Below are 23,630 nucleotides of genomic sequence, written 5' to 3' on the forward strand. Positions count from 1 at the left end.
TAAGGTTCTAATTGCCACAAGTAAATGAATCATTATTTTAATTAATATGCTAATAAGATATTGTTAAAACTATATTTTAATTGCTCAAATTAGTAGAGCAAAAATATCTTTTCTAAAAACATCAGCATTTGAGTGTACAGCATACCCATAAAGAGTAGGATAAAAAAATCTGGTGTAGTAGAAAAACAGTTCATAGTACTTTATTATAAATGCTTTTAGCTTGACTAAGCAGTAGCTGAGTCTATAAGTTAAATTTAGCATTGAATGTTCTGTGAAAATATTGAAGTTTGGGATTTTTTTCTAACATGAAGGATATTATTTTAATGAAGTACATGATACTATTATATCCATTTTTTTGATAGCTTGGAACTTTAACAGATGGTTCTTCACAATTTATATTGCAAAATAATATTGATACAGCACTAATAGAAAGTATGCCATATAAATCAGGCATATGCAACATTGAGTTTTCTTTTATCCATTTACTACTGTACGCTAATGTAATTTTATGAATAATAATTGAAAGATAAAAAGACAGTGATACAACGAGGAACAGTCAATGTTGATATAGAATTAGAACATTGAAGGGGAATAAAAAACAAAGGCCAGGGTGAAGTAAAGTGGACTGAGATACCATAGAGACTTCCCATATCTAGTCAGTGAATGAAGTCCAGTAATAATTCATGATTTTATTTATTCAACCTTTTTTTTTTCCCCTCAATCAACAAATATTTTTCAAGGACCTAACATATGGTAATCTCATAGATCCTAATGCCTTTGTCATGTAATTGCCTGTCTCTAATTTTACTGCTTTCATTAAACCTTGAATATATCATATCCATTCCTTGTCTTATATTGCCCCTCTCAATCATATAAGTTTTCCATATATTTTAAGCTCAGTTCATGTGTCTCTCCTTTTTTTTTTGGCCACGAGGGATCTTAGTTCCTTGACCAGGGATTAAACCCACCCCCTCATCAGTGAAAGCATGGAGTCCTAACCACTGGACCACCAGGGAATTTCTATATGTCTCTCTTCTTGAATGGTGTTTCTGATCTCACCCACAAAGACCAGTATTAATTACTTTCTTTTCTGTTATCTCAATATGTGTACATATATTTCTTACTTTATTCATATTGCTTTTCTGTGAGCTATTTGTTTATAATTTTGCTTCTATATAAGGCTGTGATGTCCATTGAATTAGGGGTTTTGTGTTATTTATTTATCTCTGGTCTGATGACCTTTAGTATTTGGCACAAAGGAAGCACTCACATAATTGTAGAATGAATGAGTGGATTTTTGGTGTGCAGTATTTGGCCTCTTTGCTTTGGTTTTAAAGGAATGTGAATTTGAGAAAAGTTTATTTGGTCTTAAGTTATCTTATATTAATTATTAATATATGAATTAATTAAATATAAGGGTTGAATATATTAATTAATAAAATTATTTATTTCTTGAAATACTCATGCCAATCTCCTTAAATATTAAATATCAGCCTTCTTTTTTTTTTTTTTTTTTTTTTTTTGCGGTACGCGGGCCTCTCACTGTTGTGGCCTCTCCCGTTGCGGAGCACAGGCTCCAGACGCGCAGGCTCAGTGGCCATGGCTCACGGGCCTAGCTGCTCCGTGGCATGTGGGATCTTCCCAGACCGGGGCACAAACCCGTGTCCCCTGCATTGGCAGGCAGGCTCTCAACCACTGCGCCACCAGGGAAGCCCCAGCCTTCATTTTTAACAAAGATTTGAATGCCTAATGTAATAGATATCAAAGTCACACTGCACCAGATTTTAGTCCTTTCAAAACTATTTAAAAGTCAAGGTTCATTGTGGGTCTATCACTGAAATAAAACCAGTGAACAATCTATAAAGAACTTAAGATATACCTCTTGCTTACAGTGGTGTTCCTTCTATTTAGAAATATTTAAATGCATTTTAAAATATAGGGAAACTGTATATATATATATATATATATATATATATATATTAATTAATTAATTAACTTATTTATTTTTGGCTGTGTTGGGTCTTCGTTTCTGTGCGAGGGCTTTCTCTAGTTGTGGCAAGTGGGGGCCACTCATCATTGCGGTGCGCGGGTCTCTTACTGTCGCGGCCTCTCTTGTTGCAGAGCACAGGCTTCAGACACACAGGCTCAGTAGTTGGGCTCATGGGCTAAGTTGCTCCGCGGCATGTGGGATCCTCCCAGACCAGGGCTCAAACCCACGTACCCTGCCTTGCCAGGCCGACTCTCAACCACTGCGCCACCAGGGAAGCCCGGGAAACTGTATATTTTTAAATTTTATGACACAGATCATAAGTATGCATTTTCATGTATAGAAATCAGAAAGCAGAATCCAGCCACAAGAAAACCAGATGAGGAATTGTGAACTAGAAAATGGCTTATATCAAAAACATGTTTATAGTTAACCTTCCAGGGGATGCAGGCCAAAGCAACTACTGTAAACTAACGACTGTAATAGAGTCTTCTTGAAAGGGCTGTAGTAAACCACACGTGAAACCCCTTTAAGGGAAAATAGTCACGTGGATTATTTGGTGCCAACAGTCCTGTGCAATCTACTTAAGGGAGACTTTTGAAAGAGAAATCAAACAATTCTGAAAGGGAAGTGATCACCTGCTAGGTATGTGACACATTTAAAATTCTTCAGTGCTTATGTGTTTCCCTTAAAGTTCAATCTGCTTAGTATGGTTTCATGCCTATGACCTGGTTACTACCTACTTATTTGGTATGTCATCATTGCTTCCTTATTTTTAATAGTCTGTGTTTGTCCGTAACTGGTTTTCTTCAATATATTCGCTGTGTTTTCTGGCTTCCCCTTTGGGCACTCTAGTTTTCCTATCACTTGGCTTGGAATAATCTTCCTCCCAATTTACCTTTTCATTATCATCCCTCTGTGTACTCTCTACCATTGGAGACCTTCTTTCCCTGACCTGGGTGGGTGCCTCAGCTTTGTGTTCCAGAATTTCCTAGAGGGAAATTATCACATTTTATTGAAATGTTGTATTTAGAAATATATTCTTTGCTATACTCTTATATCAACTAGAGTGGGGAATCAAACCTCTTTTATTGATCGATTTGTATTCAGCGCCTAGTACAATGGTCAATACCTAAATGCTTGAATAAGTGTATTAATGACATAACTAAAATATGAGAAATGTTAAGTAGCAAGTTGCAATCTTGAGGAGTTAGTCATGGGAATGAAGACTCGGGGTCCCAAGGACCCTGCAAGATTTTTCATTAGCCATCATCTATCACAAACGAGCTTAATCGTACATTCACACTCAACCAAGAATACAGGGCTGGGACAGAAATTTTAATAAAGATCAGTGGTAAAATTACCTAACATGAACTCACTCACCATTTGTTTTGTTGAAAACGTTCTCAGTAATACTTCTCTCTTATTTTTTGGCCTTATAGGGAAGGCATGGTACATATTTAAATTAGAGGGGAGGGTAAGAGAGAAAGAGAGACTGACTGAGGGTCTGACTCACTTCCCCATATCATCCTTGGTCACTTGGGTACTCAAGGTCCATGAATTGTTTTTTGAGGGCCAAAAATGCAACTAGACTCACCTGATCATTACCAAGGGCACAGACGAATAAGGAATAGTCTTTGCCCAGTGAGGTATGTGAAAATGTCCCTAAAGAGTAGTTCAGAGGACATAGCATTTGACCAACAACAGATTTTTTTTCCTAAAATGTTATTAGCATCTGAAAATTTTCTGATACTTATAAAATATTTATAGAGTTTTTAACCCTATGTTATTTTCTTTTTATTTATCCTTTTTATTTCAAAAGGAAATTTGATGAAGATATTCATTTACAACGTCAGTTCATGGAGTTTTGCTAATTTAACTTAATGTGGATACAACTTTCCCACACAGATAAAAAGCTGTTTCCACACATAATTTAAGGATTGTCACTAACCTTTGCTTTTCAGAGATAAGAGATGTTAAAGTTAATTTTGTATTGAACTAGAAATAGATACATGTAGATACTTTTGAACAGTTTTTTCTCTTTGACAAGAGCACTTCAATAATCAGGGTATTTAGATTAGGTATTATGGGTTCCGGCAACATGACTTGCTCTGAAAATGCTGCACGATGAGTCCAGAGAGTACCAATTCTATTATGCATATTTTGACTGGACATTTTATTTTGAAGATAATCCTACCTGTACATGTATTTGTATATGTGTAAGTGTGTGTTTGTTTAGGGGGATATTTTCTGCAATTTCATTTTAATGTAAGGCAGATACACTTCATGCAACAGAATAACTTACTAAATTTGCGTACATTTGTAATTACTGCTCAAAAACAGCATACATGGTTTAGGGGCCCCTGGTCATCTTGTACAGTTTTGTTTTCAAGAACAAGTTAGAATGTGTAAATCTCTTTTCCTTTTATGTGTGTGTACCTGAGCCTCCAAGATCCCCATTTCCCTTTATTACTGGTACGTTCTGTTCTCTAAGATGATAACCTTTTGCCAAATCAAATCCTTCAGTCCTTCCAACTTAATAAATCTGCCTTTATTCCACATTCTGATCGTGTAATGTAAGCATAGCTTTTAATTAATTTATATCCTCCTTGATTTACTGAGAAAAACCTAACTCCTCCAAGCAAAGTGTTCTAGACCTGAGCTGCTTTTTGGCTTAGTTTTTTGGCTAGTGATATACATTTCTTTTATACTTCAATTAAAGAAGTTCTCAAAAGAGCCCCTCATTCCTGTTGACTTGTGTGTTGATAAAATCTATCACTTTTCTGTGGCTCAGTGCTCTAACTGAGAAATTTCCCTTAAGACTGTTGAAAGGTGATATTTTTCCTAAGTCAGCTTAACAGATATTCTACTAAATAGGCTGCTCACGTTGATGACTCTCTCTGCTTGTCAAGTATGAAGAGACCATTGCCTCTTTCCAATGATGACCCCTACTTGAAATACAGTTTATAGCAGGCGCTAAACCTCTAGGTGTCTCACAGGATAATGATATTTGGAGGACAGAGGTTCAATGGGGAGGAGTAAACAAATTGAAGACGGAAATGTATAGCTGCTTTCATATGTTCACAAAATTATCAATTTTATTTAAACAGGTACATTTAAAAGATTTCATGCGTAATTAGTTGTTTTTTTGTTTTGTTTTTTTTTTTTGGCGGTACGCGGGCCTCTCACCGTTGCGGCCCCTCCCGTTGAGGAGCACAGGCTCCAGATGCGCAGGCTCAGTTGCCATGGCTCACGGGCCCAGTCGCTCCGCGGCACGTGGGATCCTCCCGGACCGGGGCACAACCCCGTGTCCCCTGCATCGGCAGGCGGACTCTCAACCACTGCGCCACCAGGGAAGCCCGTAATTAGGTTTTTAATATAGATGGTATATCCAGTGTAATATATTCCAATCTAGTAGATTTTAATAGACATTTATAAATATAAATGCACTTTATAAGGCATACAGTTCATGATAAACATAATAAGCAGTCTTGTTCTCTGATGTCACTATTAATGATTCTAATAATCAGATTCTGGAGAGGACAATATTTTTTCTGTAATTCAGATTTCAGAAAATATAAGCAGACTGTCGGAAGACTAATAGTATGTTAGTATGTTATATATAATATTCTGTTATATATATAGCAAAACATGTATATATATATATGCACACCAACATGTAATATGTTAGTACAGTCTAACAATATGTTAGATTCAAGAACACATTTTTGAGTGCATTTCTATACTCTATTAACCTTCATATGAATTAGATGACATGAGTTTGACATTTGCATTCTAGTTGTGTTAAATTAAGTCCTAGAAGATTAAATAAACGGCCAGAACAGAATGACTCCATTTTCAAAATTTCTACTACTTATCTGTTAGCGTATGCATTTAAAAATTTTAAAGCATGCTTTTCATATGATCACTGGGTGTGTAGGTTTCATTGACAAGAGCCACCCTCTGAAAACCTCATGCACCTGAACCTTGGAAAACCTACCCAAATGTTTTAATAGATATCAAAATCTTTAGGTAGCCTAGTGGAACTCCCAGTGACTTCAGCCCTGCCCACTTCCCACATGCAAGAACAACCAAGGTAGAGTAGGGTAGATTCTCAAATGCTGAAAGAAAGGAAGTTTGAGTTAAAAGTTTCCAGTATGTTTAAGATCATCAGTTTCTGGATGAGGGAGGAGTGCTGGCATTTCTGGGTATTGATTTGGGAAGACCGGTTGAAGAATTTGAAGTAATCAGATTCTTCTTTAGTACCATCAGGGTTGAGTAATGTCAACATGGAATGACAATGAGAACAGCAGTTCAGATGGACTCTTGGTTCAGTTAAAACAGAGCTATTGTATTCTAGCTTGAAGCACAAGATTAGGACATAGGCTTCACTCCCAAGCTGCTCCTCTGAACGGTGCTGCCTCTAGCAGAGGTGGGAAATCTCTTATTACTCTCTCTTTTTGTCCATGTCTTTGGATATGTAAAATCTTATATCCTTTCAAGATCAAGAACTTTTGCTCTATATTGCTAGATAGATAGATTTAGGGATAAAATATTTAGTTTGAATTTTTCAAACAAAAGACAGTGGAAAGTAGAATTTACTTAACCAATTCACGGTATTAAAAAATGTGTCATGCCAACTATGCTGTCTTAGATATAATAGATTTTATGTAATATTTAGGTCTAAAGTAATAAACTTTAAAAAACCCTCTATACCACCCACCATACCATCCTGGTTCTGTCATTTGCCTCCTTGCCCTAGTTGAAAGTAGCTGATGGGACCTCGGAAGAGGTATACCGAGGTTTAAAACACAAACATTATTTTAAGATGGCAGTAAAGAGAGAGACAGATGGCTTTTCCCTTCACATATTCTATTAACAACCAGAACTGTTAATTAAAATAAGAGGTAACTCAGAATGTAATTAAACCTATACTGAGAATGGAATTAATCTGGATGACGCAGATAAGATCACAGCTCTCCTCATTTTAAAGCAAAGCTTTGTTTTAGATTGTGTTCAAATTAGGTGGTCATTGAACTCACATTCCCATTTCACTTTTCTAGTGTTGAAATCATCTATAAATTGAATCATGTTATAAATGAAAATAGGTGAGGCTGGCACCTTTACAGGAAGTTGCTCCTGTACCTCAGTTATCCTCTTTGACATAAGGTAGTGTTTTAGATTATGTTTCCTATGGCCTGTCTAACTCAAATTATTCTGAGTTTCTTTAATTGTGCTATTCAGGCTAATAAGATTGTTCAGCTTACTGTAGACATAATTCTTTGTCAGAGTTCTTAATAAAGTACATTTTTTCTTTGCCTATTTTGCTCTCATATTCCTGGAAACGAAACAGTGAATCGTGGCTGTATTCCAACAAATTTCTATTGATTACAGGAAAGTTAATGGCTTCCATCAAAACTATATTTTAACATCACCAAATCACTATAAGATTATTGATACCTGTTTGTTCGGAAAGGAGCCTTGGAAAAACAATTGCATTAAGATGCACTTCATGTATTTCAAACTCAATGTATTTAATCTAATTAGTTGGCTGAGACCCAGCTGGTGCTTTGTCAGCAGATCGGGAGTAAAACAAAGAAGCTATAATTAATGAAATTAATGCTAGATATAGAAACTTGAGGTTTGAGGAGACATTTCAGTCATAACATTTCCTTTGAGCTTAGCAGAATGGAGAGCCGGTTTAGTTGGAAGTAATTGTTCTTAGTTTAATGGCACATGGTTAGATGAGGATGATTATTTTTCTCATGCTTACTGGCTGCTAGGACTCTAAGTTGGCAGGCATGATGGTACAAAACTGTCAGACAAATTTAATCAGAAAGTTCAGAAAATAAAAGGGTATGATTTAATTTACTATTTTTATCTTCGCTTTCCTATGAGAAGTACAAGTAAAATTTCATGGTATGTCCATCCATCTTTGTCATTCTAACAATATGAAATTGTGGTCTCCAGTCTTTCTCACCTTCTGAATCCAGTCGGTTTTCAAGTCTTGTTAAATTTGCCTCCTAAATGCCTTTTCAATCTATCTCCACAGCCATTGTCTTTTAACACAGCTTCCCAACTGGTCTACTTGTTTTAGTCTTGCCCTGATCAGATATTTTCTCCACGGAGCAGTCAAGGTGATTTCTACAAAACGCTGTCAGACAGTGTCACACCCTCTGAATAATACACATCAATTACCCCCCACTGAGTGGAGCAACACATTTTTTTCAGGTGATATGTACAAATTTCCCTCAATATAAAACACCAAATACTTCTTATCAGGTAGAGGTTTTTCAGCATTCCAAGGAAATGAAAGAGTTTAACCTTTCACTATAAAAATAGTTTTGTATAATAAGATCTTGGTTCTTGAAAATTAATATTAAAATCTTGATAATAATAGTAGTACTAATAACAAACATCTATTGAGTTCTCCATGAAGTCAAAGAATGGAAATTGTGAGGAAGAGACCTCAGGCTAATTGCCAGGTGCTATGGAAGGCTGTTTTCTCACTAGCTTTGGGCTGGGGAAACATGATGTCAGATGAAGAACAGTGTTCAGTAGGCAATTTGTACAGATACGATGTGTACTCGAGGTGAAATAGGGAATGCCTATAAAAGGTATGCATGTGTAATTTCCTTCCAAAGTTAATAAATATTAAGAACAGATAAATTATAAAACAATTGCACCAAAGTAATGGCAAATCTTTTTAATTATGCATGCAGTCTATGTCACTGAGCCTTGCTTTGATTGCATGTTATAGCGCTTTGTGGGTGCAAATCTAGGCAGGGATGGATGCTTGCATAATTTGGGGAGGTCTTTGTAAAGAAGAAAGAAGACGAAATTATGAAACCAAGTGTATGAAAGTGAAAAGGACTTGTGCTAGTGAAAGTCCTTGATGCTTAAGCAAGTATCATCTTAAATCCACCTCTGGCATATTGAGGTTTTGAATGTTTACTTTCTGTTTCTCTTGAAAAATAGTCTATGTACATTTTCCTCTCTCTTATGGTGATAGGAACATTTCTTCATTAAGATCCTAGAATATTTTCATAACAGTCCTAGACTTAGAATGTATATGATAGATACTTTATAATAAGTTCTACTTCTTCCACTGTTTATTAGATATTATATGCACTTAAAGAATTCATGTCTGAAGGAAGATTAAGAAAAGAGTATATGTATTGATTAAGGGAAGAAGTAGATTAAAAAGAGCATGAGAACAGCCTAAAATAACTAGGAGCTGTCAGTATCAGAGGGAATGGAGCCCCCTGTAGGTGGTATAAGCAATAATGATGGTTTGAAATTACAGAGGGGAAATTTTGTTTATAATTTTTAAAGAATGATTACGTAACTATATCTTTGTTTGAGGAAACTTTGGCATTAAACTTAGGTTTTGAAAATTAGCTTAGTCTACACAGAAGACATACCTATTTCTTGCATCCATTCATTTTGTGGAGATAAAATACAGGCACAGTAAGAGAGATGTGCCCACTTACACTTATGTGAATAGGCTAGGTATTGCCTAATGTGGTGAGCAGGGTGTTTAGAGTATACAAATTTAAGAACAACAAAATAGGGTGTTTAATTATGTGATTTTTCATTCCACCCTTAAAAGTAATGTTTTAAACATTTTTTAAGTGTTTAAGACCCCTTTATGGATTCTAATAATCAAAAATTAGAAATTGTTAAAGAAAACAGATCTGGTAGTACATCTCTGTCAATAGTTTTTTTTTTTTCCCACCATATGCATCGTGGTACCTAGGTTCATCTTTAAGGCATACTGAAATGGTTGAAATGTAGCATATAAGCATAGATAAGGGCTCCTGAGGTGTGAAAAAAGTTAATTCCCAAAACAGAAGTAATCTGGCTTCATCACTTACAATCAATGTACCGACATTGACACATCCTTGTCAGCCTACGTCCATAGTTTACATTAGGGTTCACCTTTTGTGTTGTGCATTCTAAGTTTTGACAAGTATATAAAGACATCATACAGAATAGTTTTACTGCCCTAAAAATCCCTGGTGTTTCAGCTGTTCATCCCAAAACGCTGTACTGATTAATCTTTTCACTCTCTCCATCATTACCTTTTCCATAATGTCATATAGTTGGAATCATAAAGTATGTAGCCTTTTCAGATTTGCTTATTTTCACTTAGTAATATGCATTTAAGGTTACTCCATGTCTTTTTGTGGCTTGATAGCTCATTTATTTTTATCACTAAATAGTATTCCTTTGTGTAGATACACACCAGTTTGTTTATCCATTTACCTACTGAAGTACATTTAGGTTGCTTCCAAGCCTTGGCAATTATGAATAAAATTGCGATAAACATTTGTGTGCAGATTTTTTGTGGACATAAGTTTTCAACTCATTTGGGTAAATACCAAAGAACCTGATTGCTGTATCATATGGTAAGAGTGTGTTTAGTTTTGTAAGAAGCTACCAAACCGACTTCCAAAGTGGCGGTACCATTTTGCATTGCCATCAGCAGTGACTGAGACTTCTGGTTGCTCCACATCCTCACCAGCATTTGCTGTTGTCAGTGTTCCAGATTTTGGCCATTCTAATAGGTGTGTAGTGGTATCTCTTTGTTATTTTACTTTTCAGTTCCCTAACAGCATACAATGTGGAGTACTTTTCATATGATTAATTGCCATCTGTATATCTTCTTTGATGAAGTGTTTATTCAGATCTTTTGCCACCCCCGTTTTTATTAGGTGCAGGTTTATTAGCTGAAAATGAGATAGTAACTACTTCACAGGGATTTTGAAAATAAAATAATTCATTTAAATATTTTAGCATAGTCTCTAGAATATATGTACATAAATTTTAGAGGATATTGTTATAGACTCTCTACATTACATCATAATAACATGTCTGAAACAAAATTTACCACCCACACCTCATCCCACCAATCAGCTTCCTTTCCCATTTTTTTAAATCAATAGCACCAATATTCTTCCTTTTGATTTTGTTTAAAAGATTTCTATTATTCTTGACTCATCCCCTAAATGCAGACAAATTTATATCATTTTTCCTATGGAAGTTTTGTTAGGTAAAGACATAAATTAGTGAATAAAAGTCTTAGAATAATTTTGGATACCTTTATGTTAATATCATACACATTTCATATATTTTTCAGGTCAATCGAATGAAATATAACCTTGTTTAACTTTGAGAATGTTTATCAGGAAGAATAAAATATTACTTGAATAAAACTGCATGATGTTATTTTCTAATCCTTGTTTTTGTTGTTCAAAAAGTGATGTATCTAAGGATGAACATCAGTAGCTGCAAGTCTATTAAAATAGGTAGAATATATAAGAAAGTAGTTTCTAATTATGACTGATACAAAAATTGATACCTGTGGGTATGTACAGTCACAAAATGAACCTCTTCTTTACCAATGATTAATTCTATCTTATGATTCCTAAGTGGGCCTCTGACCAGAGAGCTTGAGTCTTAATATTCCAAGTGGATTAATTCACTTGCCTTCTCTCCTTTCTCTTTCCCTTCCTTATTTAGACCTTGGTTATTACGTCCTTATTTAGACCCTTGTAATATTAACAAGCCTTTGAATATTAGACAGTTTTATGTATTATATATCTTAGCATCTTTTATATGATATAAATAATTCTGTACATAAATGTCAAAACTTTCTGCAAACATATATACAATAAAATTTCCCCACAAGGTCACCAGGCCAGTTGAGAATTTTGCCTCCAGATCTTGGATACCTTAACAGAATGCTGTAGACAGATCATTTTTTACTTAAAACCTGGGGGAAAAATCTAGGCTGTCTTAGGAGTTGAACTATATGTTAGCATAAACTTACAGAGTTTTGTCATCACTTCCTTTCTGAAATGTCGATTTTAAGGAAGTTACTATTTGCATCTCATATGCTATTTTCCTCAGCATTTTTATATCGTTGACTTTTACTTTAAGTGATTTTATTTTGTTTAATTCAAATAATTTAAAGTACTGTCCAAGGAGATGAGAAACTATGTAGTTTAGGGAAACATTTTTTGTTTGTTTTCATTTTTATTAAAGTATAGTTGCTTTACAATGTTGTGTTAGTTTCTACCATACAGTAAAGTGAATCAGTTATATGTATACATATATCCACTCTTTTTTAGATTTCCTTCCCATTTAGGTCACAACAGATCACTGAGTGGGGTTCCCTGTGCTAAATAGTAGGTTCTCATTAGTTTCTATTTTATACATAGTAGTATATATATGTCAATCCTAATCTCCCAATTCATCCTTCCCTGCTACTTCCCCCACTGGTATCCGTATGTTTGTTCTCTACAACTGTGACTCTATTTCTGCTTTGCCAGTAAGTTCATCTGTACCATTTTTCTAGATTCCACTTATAAGCGATATTATACGATATTTGTTTTTCTCTTTCTGACTTACTTCATGCCATATGACAGTCTCTAGGTCCATCCATGTCTCGCAAATGAGAAACTATTTTGTTCCTTTCTATGGCTGAGTAATACGCCATTGTATATATGTACCACATCTTCTTTATCCATTCCTTTGTCGATGGACATTTAGGTTGCTTCCATGTCCTAGCTGTTGTAAACAGTGCTGCAGTGAACATTGGGGTCCATGAATCTTTTTGAATTATGGTTTTCTACAGATATATGCCTAGGAGTGGGATTGCTGGGTCATATGATAGCTCTATTTTTAGTTTTTTAAGGAACCTCCATACTCTTCTCCATAGTGGCTGTACCAATTTACATTCCCAACAACAGTGCAAGAGTGTTCCCTTTTCTCCACACCGTCTCCAGCATTTATTGTTTGTAGATTTTGTGATGATGACCATTCTGACCTGTGTGAGGTAATATCTCATTGTTTTGAAACTTTTAATATTTTGACTTTGAAATACCTGTTTATGTCATGGCAGAAAAATTAATTCTTTCAGAAGACTTATACATACATGTTCAACCCAATCATTTTCCTTTAAAATACATGTGCTAAAATGTCATATATTTTGTGATTATTACTGTGTTATGGCATTTTTCATACCTAAAATAAACGCCACTCAGTAATAGTTCCCATAAAATTATAGGGACTTTATTTTTCATTTAGTCTTTGTAAATAACGAAACAGCAAAATTACAAGCAAAATTCTCTGACTTTTTACTGAAAAGCATAGAACCAGAACAACTGCTGAATTGCAAATATTTATTCAGGCTCTGTTCTAAGCCTGCAAGCAGACAAAATGTATTTGAATTTCTGCCAAAGAAGATGTTAAAAAAATAGATATAGTTTGTGATTGAAAAAGATATAGCAACCTATATAAAAAGTCAGTCTCATGAATTAAGGGGAAAATAAGTTTTCAATTGTCAGGTAAAAATGGATTTGCTCCATTTTCTAAGGTGATCAGTTATAGTTGCATAAGGGATAGTTTCCTCAAAACTTTAGATTTAACTAGAGGTCAGGTATTCAAGTGTATCAAAATATTCAAGTAATTTAATTATCGTATGGTTTAACGGTTAAATGCAGATAAATCTAACTTCTAGTAAATATATCTGGTTGTACATCTGTCAGTGTATAATTTCAAAAAAATGTAAGGAGAAAATAGTGGTTTCAGTGGATAACAGACTGGTTATCACTGAGTGTGATTTATTATTAGCAAGTGTGTCTTGCTTCTTTGTGCAAGAATCATTCATATTCTATACAGTGATTATATATATTTTAATATTCTTCCCTCCCTACTTTACTAATTAAAATAAGAAGCTCTTAGTATAGATGTTTCAAAGTCAATTTTTGAGTTCATATGTTGAACTAATGAATAGATCATCACCCTAAAAGCAAAGAAAAAATCAAGATTGACATATATCTATTTCATTAACAATTATATTCCTTCTTTTTTTGTTGGTGACAATCTCTACTGGTGGTGAATAAATTACTAATGGGTATGGGAGCTCTGATTCATTCAAAAAGTTGACTTTTCCTGCACTGCCATTTTAACCTTCCCATTTTTCCTCTTCCTCCATTCCTTCTACTGTCTCTCCCCAAGAAAGCATTGAGCATCTAATACCTGGCACCATGTTGGATACTAGCGATGCCAAGGTGGATAAGAGTTCTCCTAAGAAGCTTATTCTAATGTGATATTTGTCTGTAACCGTAATGAATGAACAAACAGGAACTGTATCCTAAATTCAAGTACAACTGGTTGTGCCCCTACACAACCGGATGTGTGCACAAGTCTTTCCCCACCCCAGAATGTGTTTTTCTCACATGGTAGATGTGGACTATGTGATAAACTACTACTCATTTTTCAGGACTAGGTTTAAACATGGAGGTCGAGAGGTTGATCCTTCAGTCCATTGCCATAGCACCTGGTAATTCAGCACCTAGAAGAGTGCCTGGCAGAAAGGAGATGTTTAACATGTTAATAAATGTTAAGTATTATCACTGATTGAAGTCAATTATGTATGTCATTGAGATATTTACAACACCTAGTGGTCAGAGAATATTGATGTGTGTGCCTGTGCATACGTGCATGACAATAAGACACATTTAAAAGACAATAAATTAAAATAGAAAAATCGGGAAAGACTTCATAGAATTAATGACACTTTGTTCTGAGCTTTGAATATGAGGAATTATGTCAACAGATAGAGAGATGGAAGAGGACATTTTAAGCAGTTGAAATAGCATAAACCAAGTAATATATATGGAAAACAGTACTTACTAATAGGAAAGTCATCCATTTAAGAAAATTGGAGCAGAATAGAATAGAGGTTAAAAAAACTGGCTCTGGATTTACCATCCTTTGTCATGTGACATTGGAGAAGCTACTTCCCCCTCCTGATACCTCAGGATCGTTGTCTGTCATATGAAAATAGTACACACTTCATAGAGTGGTGGGGAGAATTATACGATAATGCATATAGAAGACACTTAGGATTTGGCATATATATTTTGCTGTGTTGTAGTTATTGTTGTTAAGGTTTTTAAAGAGCTGAAACTATAGTGGTAACTTAGAGCTAGATTTTGAAGGAACTAGGAAGACATGCTAGTAACTGTGGGGTTTGTTTTTTATTTCTTGATTAAATTTTATTTATTTAGTTTAAATATAACATATTCAAAAGTTACTAAGCCCCACCGCTTAATATCGTCACATTAGAGTTTAGGGTGAAAATTCAACCTATGAATTTTAAGGGAACACAAACAATTCAGTCCCATACATTATAGAAAGTGGCTCTGAGTGACATTTTAAAGCAAAGTTTTAAGAATATCTTTTTTTTTTTTTTTGCGGTACGTGGGCCTCTCACTGTTGTAGCCTCTCCCGTTGCGGAGCACAGGCTCCGGACGCGCAGGCTCAGTGGCCATGGCTTACGGGCCCAGCCGCTCTGCGGCATGTGGGATCCTCCCAGACCGGGGCATGAACCAGTGTCCCCCACATCGGCAGGCGGACTCTCAACCACTGCGCCACCAGGGAAGCCCGAGAATATCTTTTAAAATGGATTAATCTAAGCATTTAATTGCTGTAATTTGTGTGCAATATTTTTTTAAAGTTGACAGGTGGTATTGCTTCAGATAATATATCAAAAGTTTTTCTTCCCAATGACTAGGGATAATGTTCACCAAAATGATTAAATTCCAGCGTTATCTGAAAGGTGTTCTGTTTTCTTTTAAGCTAGAAATTTATTACATTTTCCCTTTGAAAAATATCTTTTATGATGTCAGTCTCATAATATAGGATATTTCCCAACAGTAATTAGGTTACATTATACCTATACCATTAAGATGCTTTGGAAGCTAAAAATCATATCTTAACAGGAGAAAACAATAGCATGAATGGATTTCGGTAGCTTTTTGTTTCTGTCATTGTCAGTGCAAGAAAGTATGTTTTAATAGGTACCATGAAGGAAGAGAGGAAAAGATAAGCAAGAATGGAACACTTCTACAGTTAGGGTAAGGGAGTTATAATCATTTGAAAGTGTGCTGGGTAAATTCTGCAATGCTTCTGTATGAAGTGAGAGTGGAGAGCTGAAGATAGTGCCTTGTCAACAAAGTAGAGAAGTTAATTGTATTTTGAGGGAAATAGTTACTACGGTAAAGTTAGTCACACTTGTGCAGGGCAGGCCAGGTTGGCAGTGCTAGACTTGACTCAGTTCATTATGTGTGTAATATAGGCCTTTCCTCATACTCCAGATAAATATAGACAACATGGTCTATATCAAGTTAATAGAAACTAACAAGATGAGAATTATTTCATTTGCCTTGAGTTGATTCTAAGAAAGAAAGTGATCACTAAAGAATTGAAATATATCTAAAATGACCTTTTAACTAGCTGGAACCCCAATAATAATAATAATTGATAATAGCTACCACTTATTGAACCTTTATTATTTTAGATATATGGTAGACCCATTAAGTAGGTATTATTTATAATCATGATAGCCTTATAAATATGTTATTATCCCTTATTACTATTGATATATTTTAGTAAACAAAGTTCAGATCATTGAAATAATATGCCTAAGGTCTTACTAATAATGTATGGTTAAAACCGCAACAATCTCATTTATATTCAAAACCCATGTTCTTTTGCTTAATATTACCTTGATTCTCTTAAATATATTTTCAGCAGTATGATAATGAATTCCCTGTCATATTGTCCATCTGCCATTGACCCTTAGCACCTGCACTTATATTCCTTTCTGGGAATCTAACATTTTGTTCTGTTGGTCATGGTTAAAAGTCTATTTTCTTTTCTTTTGTTCTTCTGGGAACTTAGAAACCTAAAGTAGTACATTTGAAACATTTATTGCTAAATTTCTTATTGACACTTTATTTTCTTTTTTAATTTAATTTTTTAAAACTATTTTCTAACAAATATAATTGGCTTTTTCTTCTTGCTTTTATTTTTACTTTTTTAGATTTCTTTGACCTAGCTTAGGGAATAATAGCAAACTGATGTCTGAGAACACATTGTAAGACCAAATGCTTGTAAATAATAGAGGATAATATTGGGTTGAATGTATGCCAGAAACTTCTACTCCTCACTAAAAGTCTGTCTGAGCAAAATATGTTGAACTTTAAAAGTAAAGAGATTCCATTTCTTTGAAAACTGCAGTTTCTGGTAGCCATTTATGTATCCTTAGTTAGCTTTTCAACCAATATCCCAGAAGAGCCTGGTGCCATGACCTTAATATTATTGAACAGCAGTGTACATGGGGTCTTTGTATTTTGTAAACAAGATAAAAAAGTCCCAAACATCATGTGCTTCCTCAGAAAGTTTATAGTTTAAATTTGGGTTCAGCTCAGTGCAACACAATAGAGAGCATGCAGAGAATGCCAAGTGAGCCTTACAGTTATTACATCTAGGGGGATGGGTGAAATTTTGGAAGTGCTTTAGGGAAGTCACAGCTACAGATCTTATTCAGTAATCCTCAGAGCAGTGCATAGGGTGGACTAGGAAATTACTTTGTGTTATAGCATATGCTATGCATGTTAAGCTATTAGTCAATTCAGTTATAAAAACCACTGCCAATTTAAAGAAAGAAATAGACAAAGGGGACAGATTTAAGATATTATTACTTGGCTAAATATTTCAGTTGTGTGTACGTATGTGTATAAATGAAATTTGTAGAGTTATGTAGCTTGTATTTAGGGACTTATGGATGAAAATGACCAATTTTTATTGTACAAGCAATGTGTATATATATGTATCTATATATATATAAATTACATATGTAAGTTACATATATAACTTAATTATATATATATCTATTAAATAATTTCACTTAATTCTCAGAATATTCAGGTGAAATCAGTAGGGGGGGCCTTAATTTTACAGATGATGAAATTGAGGATTAAGAGATTTGGTAGTTTTTTTAAAGATCATGTATTAATTAGTGGTGGAACTGGGGTTCACATGCCTTCCTCAAACAGTTGTGAAGATTCCAAAAAGTGCTTAGAAAGATAGTTGGCACATAGTAAGCCCTATAGTGATGTTACCTATTATTACTATTATGACACGGCTCGTTTGAAGGAGATTTGCTTTTATTTTCCTTTTTGTTTAGTGCACACATGATTAAGTGCAGCTACAGCCACCATGTTATTGGAGAACTTCCCACACCCCCACACCCCCTCAGCAACTTCCATACTGAGTAAGCTTTAGATAAAGCCTCTGCTGTGCAGAAGTTATCGATTGCTTGGTATTTTCTGTGTCGCAGCATCCAGACATTCCCCTTGGCCTGTGGTTATACTGCATTTAACCATCTTGTACTCACCTCACGTAGGTGACATATGCACCATCTCTGTTCAGAAGAAACAATAGAAAACAACTGAGTTAGAGGTATTCTGAAAGTTTAATTAAGGACTTGTCAAAATAACAATTCAGTTTGCCATTTTCACTCAAAAAGCTTTCAGACTTCTTATCTGAATGAATGTTCAGTTAAGTTAGGGAGGTGAACTTAATGATGTAAAGGCAGAATCAGGAAAGAGAAAAGTCAAAAATAAAGAGATTAGACTACATTGCCTCTATCATTTTAAATTGAAACACTACTTTGGAATAAATTAAACAACAACATATAGTTTCTTTGTCCATGAATCAAGGCACAGGATAAGTCGTTTTTTCACAAAATGTTTTTCATCTAAGGATTCAAAAGTCCCAGCTATTTCCAGTTAAAGCAGCATCTGCTGCTTTGCCAGTTTCCACAGAGATGAGAGCTCGTGTTGATTTTCATCACATTTGTTCAAGCCTGGAATCTGGTTAAAACATGCAAACAGTCGCATTGCCAGTTAAGAGGTGCAATCATATAGTATCTTTTTACCTGTATTTAGTTTGAGTCAAATGGCATTTGTAATTATGAATCTAAGCATGGATTATTTTTAAATAATTTGGCTTAGAGTAAGTAGTATCATAAGATAAAGCACTCTAGAAGAAAGAATACTGTAATATATTCATGTTCTTAGAAAACAATTATATTTACTTTAAATCTTCTCAATTGAAATCTGTATTCTATATTTTCAACACCATTTTGGGTGTTACTTTTTTGGGATAACTTGTAAAAAGAAGTAGTTTCTCAATTACATCTTATTTTAACACATTGTCTAAACTGCAGATTGACCATCATAGAGATCTTCCTGTTATCCAATTAATAATGTTTCCATATTATTATCCATATGTTGATTGTGCATTAACATCCTGAGGTGAAATCAGATTTTAAAACGATGATGTTGTTGAATTGGAAATGTCTGATATTTGTGTACCTACTTTTAATGAAAGTGTAAAAGGAACAGTAGAAGAACAAACAAACAGTAGAAGAACAAACAAAGGTTAAAGTGCTGACAAATGTTCTTCATTACCAAAGTATTATAGTGGACTCACCTTGCCGGGGCCTTTTTAATACACCCCAAGTTTCCATACTTAGTCTTCCCAGCTATTCTAGATAATTAGGTGGAAAATGTTGAGAAACCCTAAAAATTGAGAAGATGAGTAATGTATCTTCTTCTGTAGTTTTGAAATATTTTGAATGTTTAGCTGACCATTTCAAAAGAAAATTGCTATGTGATACCTAGCAATTTTTAAGTTTAATATCCTATATTACTAATATGGGACAATTACTAATATGTCAAAATTCTCCGCTTATATGAATGCATTATCACTAATTTCTAGGGAAAACAGGAAATGCAAATGATCACCCACAGAATGATAAAAAGAAAAGCAGTTATGATGGAGCACTGCCTGATACCAAACACTGTTTTGTACACTTCACTTATCTCAAACTCTCAACAGCTTTGTAAGAGGATATTGTTATCCTTACTATGTAGAAGAGTAAACTGAGGCTCAGAGAGCTTTAAGTGATTTTTACAAGCTGTTTAGTAGGGTAATAGGAAGCCTAATTTATATATTTTTCAATTATATAAAAATGTTGCCTCACCAGTATTAGTTTGCTATGAAAGGAAGTAAAGTCAATTTCGTATAGTAGAATAAAATCCCTACCTTCCTTTTCAGTCAGAATTATCCACTGGCATTTTAGCAATAATGCTTACAGGTATTTTTACATGAACAAACATTTGAAATACCTGTTTCCATTGTAGATGTCATAGTATCTTAATTATCAATATCCTGTTTCCTCAAAGTAAAAATTTTACAAGATTTTATTTCCCCCATTTTTTTCCCTTCATTTAAGGTTCTCTAGTTCTTCTCTATGACTTCTGATAGCTACATATGAAACAGCTCAGGGTAGGCATCAGCAGCACAGTACATTATAATGATAAATAATGGGGACAGAATTTTTATTTTTAATTTCATAGTCCTTTCTTAATGCAAAGAAAAAAGTAGCTAAATATGGGCTAAGAATGTGATAGGAATCAAATTTTGTTTCAATATGTAATCTACTGTTGTTAGAAATAATTGAACAAAGTTCATAATCTTAATTTACTTCAGCTCTTAATATATACATGCATTTATACTGATCCTTTTTCATAAATTTATATAAATTAATACCCTGACCTGGCAAGTATACATAAAGAATTCATGAGAGTGATTGCTCTTGGAGAGAAATTAAAGGGTACTTATTCAATTAAACAATAAAGGATACTTACTCATTTTATTGTTTCATATACTAATGGATAAAAACATCAATATTTGTTCTTTATTCCAGGTAGTTTGCTTAATATTTAAACATCTCAAAATAAAACCAAGTAAATATATTGGGAAATATACTTTTTATCTTCTCTAAATAAGTGATGTTCTATAATTTTTTCTCATAAATATTGTCAGAAACTAGAAATCTGTTTGAAAATACAGAATGATACTTACTGTATGCATGTCTATAAAATGTACAAATCACTTTTTAGTCTAATTTTGTTATCTTCACATATAAATATTTCTGGGTGCTACTCCTGATATGATAATGATTATGAAGACTAGTATTGGGTCACTGTCAGATTTCCACCATGACAGTGAGATTGATAAGTTGTTTAGAATCAGGTTCCCAACTAAAATAATAGAGACATCATGGCAAAGTAAAAACAACAACAAAAACAGAAGTTAGAATAATACCAACTTTTCTCTACAGCTTCCTAGATCTGTGTGCCAGGAAGGGCAAGAGATTTAAACTCTCTGAGCATTATACTCTTTGTCTTTAAAATAGACAAAAATATTTTCTTATCAAGGTGATATTGATGATTAGAAATAATATGGAGAGAGAGCACCTAACATAGTGCCTGAGATGGGCATTTATTTTCTACATAAATTTCTTTAAAAGCTGTCTGGAAAAAGACAATATATATGTCATAACAACTGATTCCCTGGTAATATAGAACTGATAATAATTATAAGGTAAGATTTTGGAAGGATTCAGTGAAGGATTTAATTTATCTTCAGTATGTTTTTTGAATTATGCAGTTTATTTCTAATTCTAAGTATTGCATGTGTGATTGCTAGTCAGAGGAAAAAATACAGAATATCTCTTTATCCAAACTATACCAGGCTTAAACACAGTAGAAATTATTTATAAAGTGACAAAGGGAGAATAGGAATGAAAGAAGAAAGACTGTCATTACTTGCTTAAATTATACTTAACTATTGGAAAGATGCATTTTTTAAATTCATCTATTATTTTACACTTTAATAACCTTTAATAGATGTCTGATAGTAAAGGTAGAGGACAGTAATGCCTTTTGCAACTTATAGAAAATTGTACCTTTTGACTAATATAAAACTGAAATGTAATATATGGCTTTAATTTATTCATATATTTCCAGTCTTCACAAAGGAATATTCAGAGGCTGACTGATTTAAGAGTAACTTAGTCTTCACATATGATTAATGAGAACAGAATTGAGTTAATCAGAGTAACATAAGGTAAATGATATCCAAGCAACATAATATATAAATGGCAGCATTTCACATCTTATATCCAGCATTCAGTTTCATAAATTTGTATAGCAGGAATAGAACTTGCAACATCACAGTGGCCCAGATTACTGATTTTAGCATAGGATTTCTGAAACTTGAACAAAAGTTCATTCTGGCCCTAAAGGTCCAGAAGAAGGGAATCTCTACAATGACTTTACATTATACAACATAGAAATATTTTCAACTTTTATTCATTTAACAAATACTTGGGATGGTTATCCTTGCTTTCATTTATAAAAGCCAACTATTTTGGCTCGTTTTACATTTCTGTACCTGTAATTTTATTTCATGCTTACAACAGTACTGTAAGACAGGTGTTGCTTTTTATATTTTACTCTACAGAAGAGGAAAGTGATACGCGGTTAAGTATCCTTCTTAAGTTAACAAGCAAAATGAATTCCTTAGTTCAAAATGCCTTAACATGTGCTTCTACTATGTGTAATTTATCAAGGACTTCCTTTTTGCTTTCAGGGATGACTTGTCAAGCTCGAACATCATACACTGAAGATGAAGTTCTTTGGGGCCACCGTTTTTTCCCTGTAATTTCCTTAGAAGAAGGATTCTTTAAAGTTGATTACTCCCAGTTCCATGCAACATTTGAAGTCCCCACGCCACCTTACAGCGTGAAAGAACAGGAGGAAATGCTTCTTATGTCGTCCCCTTTAATAGCACCAGCCATAACTAACAGCAAAGAAAGACATAATTCTGTGGAATGCTTAGATGGACTAGATGACATTAGTACCAAACTTCCATCTAAGCTGCAGAAAATTACTGGAAGAGAAGACTTTCCCAAAAAACTCTTGAGGATGAGTTCTACAACTTCTGAAAAAGCCTACAGCTTGGGCGATTTGCCCATGAAACTTCAACGAATAAGTTCAGTACCTGGCAACTCAGAAGAAAAACTGGTATCTAAAACCACCAAAATGTTGTCTGATCCCATGAGCCAGTCGGTGGCTGATTTGCCACCAAAGCTTCAAAAGATGGCTGGAGGAGCAGCCAGGATGGAAGGGAATCTTCCGGCAAAACTAAGAAAAATGAACTCTGATAGATTCACATAACCAAACACCCCTTCAGGCATTATTTACTGTTTGATTTGGTAATAGTCCAATATTTGGCTGATGAGGTAATCCTCTTTAAGGAATCTGAAAGGTACATTTTTTCCCCCAGTCATATATACATATTTAAGAACCTTCCTTTTCAAGTATTGCTAATGTGTAAAAGATAAAGTTGTAAAGGGAGGACATCAGAAGGAAGTTCTTATTAATGGGCATGTATTATCACATCAAGCATGCAATAATGTGCAAATTGTACATTTAGTTTTATGGCATGATTTATATATGGTATATTTATATTGTATATTATGGAAAATGTATATATATATATTTAAAGGGGTAGTACCCTGCACAACATTTCTAACATACGTATTAAGCCAAACATGAATTGATAGCTTTCAGGGTGATAAAAATATATATATATATATGTGTGTGTGTGTACACATAGTTTTATATATACACACACATATATGTACATATATATACATACACATACACACACGTACATACATATATCTGATAAAATTGTGATGTTTTGTTCAAAGCTGTAGTTCTTGTGCATGTTTACTTTATTAGGCTAGGAAGGCTTCTGGCATTAATTATTAATACCAAATATTTTAGCCTTAAATTATTTGTCATTTTAAAATCTGATTTAATGTTTTCTGCTGTTTAAGGTCCTGGAAGGTTTTCAGTTGTTC

At 34.1% G+C, this 23,630-nt stretch overlaps 1 protein-coding gene across 1 annotated transcript in view; it reads left to right on the forward strand.

Annotated features, from left to right (window-relative positions):
- Window positions 1-23,000, forward strand: part of KCNJ3 (potassium inwardly rectifying channel subfamily J member 3) — a 156,907-nt gene extending 133,907 nt beyond the window's left edge. Inside the window, exon 3 of the mRNA XM_065880612.1 lies at window positions 22,352-23,000. Within this exon, the coding sequence (XP_065736684.1) occupies window positions 22,352-22,938 (587 nt within the window). The 3' untranslated portion in view covers window positions 22,939-23,000. The remainder of the gene's footprint in view (window positions 1-22,351) is intronic.
- Window positions 23,001-23,630: the final 630 nt, after the last annotated feature.

This window comes from Phocoena phocoena, chromosome 7, assembly GCF_963924675.1.
Source record: "Phocoena phocoena chromosome 7, mPhoPho1.1, whole genome shotgun sequence".
Taxonomy (NCBI): Eukaryota; Metazoa; Chordata; class Mammalia; order Artiodactyla; family Phocoenidae; genus Phocoena; species Phocoena phocoena.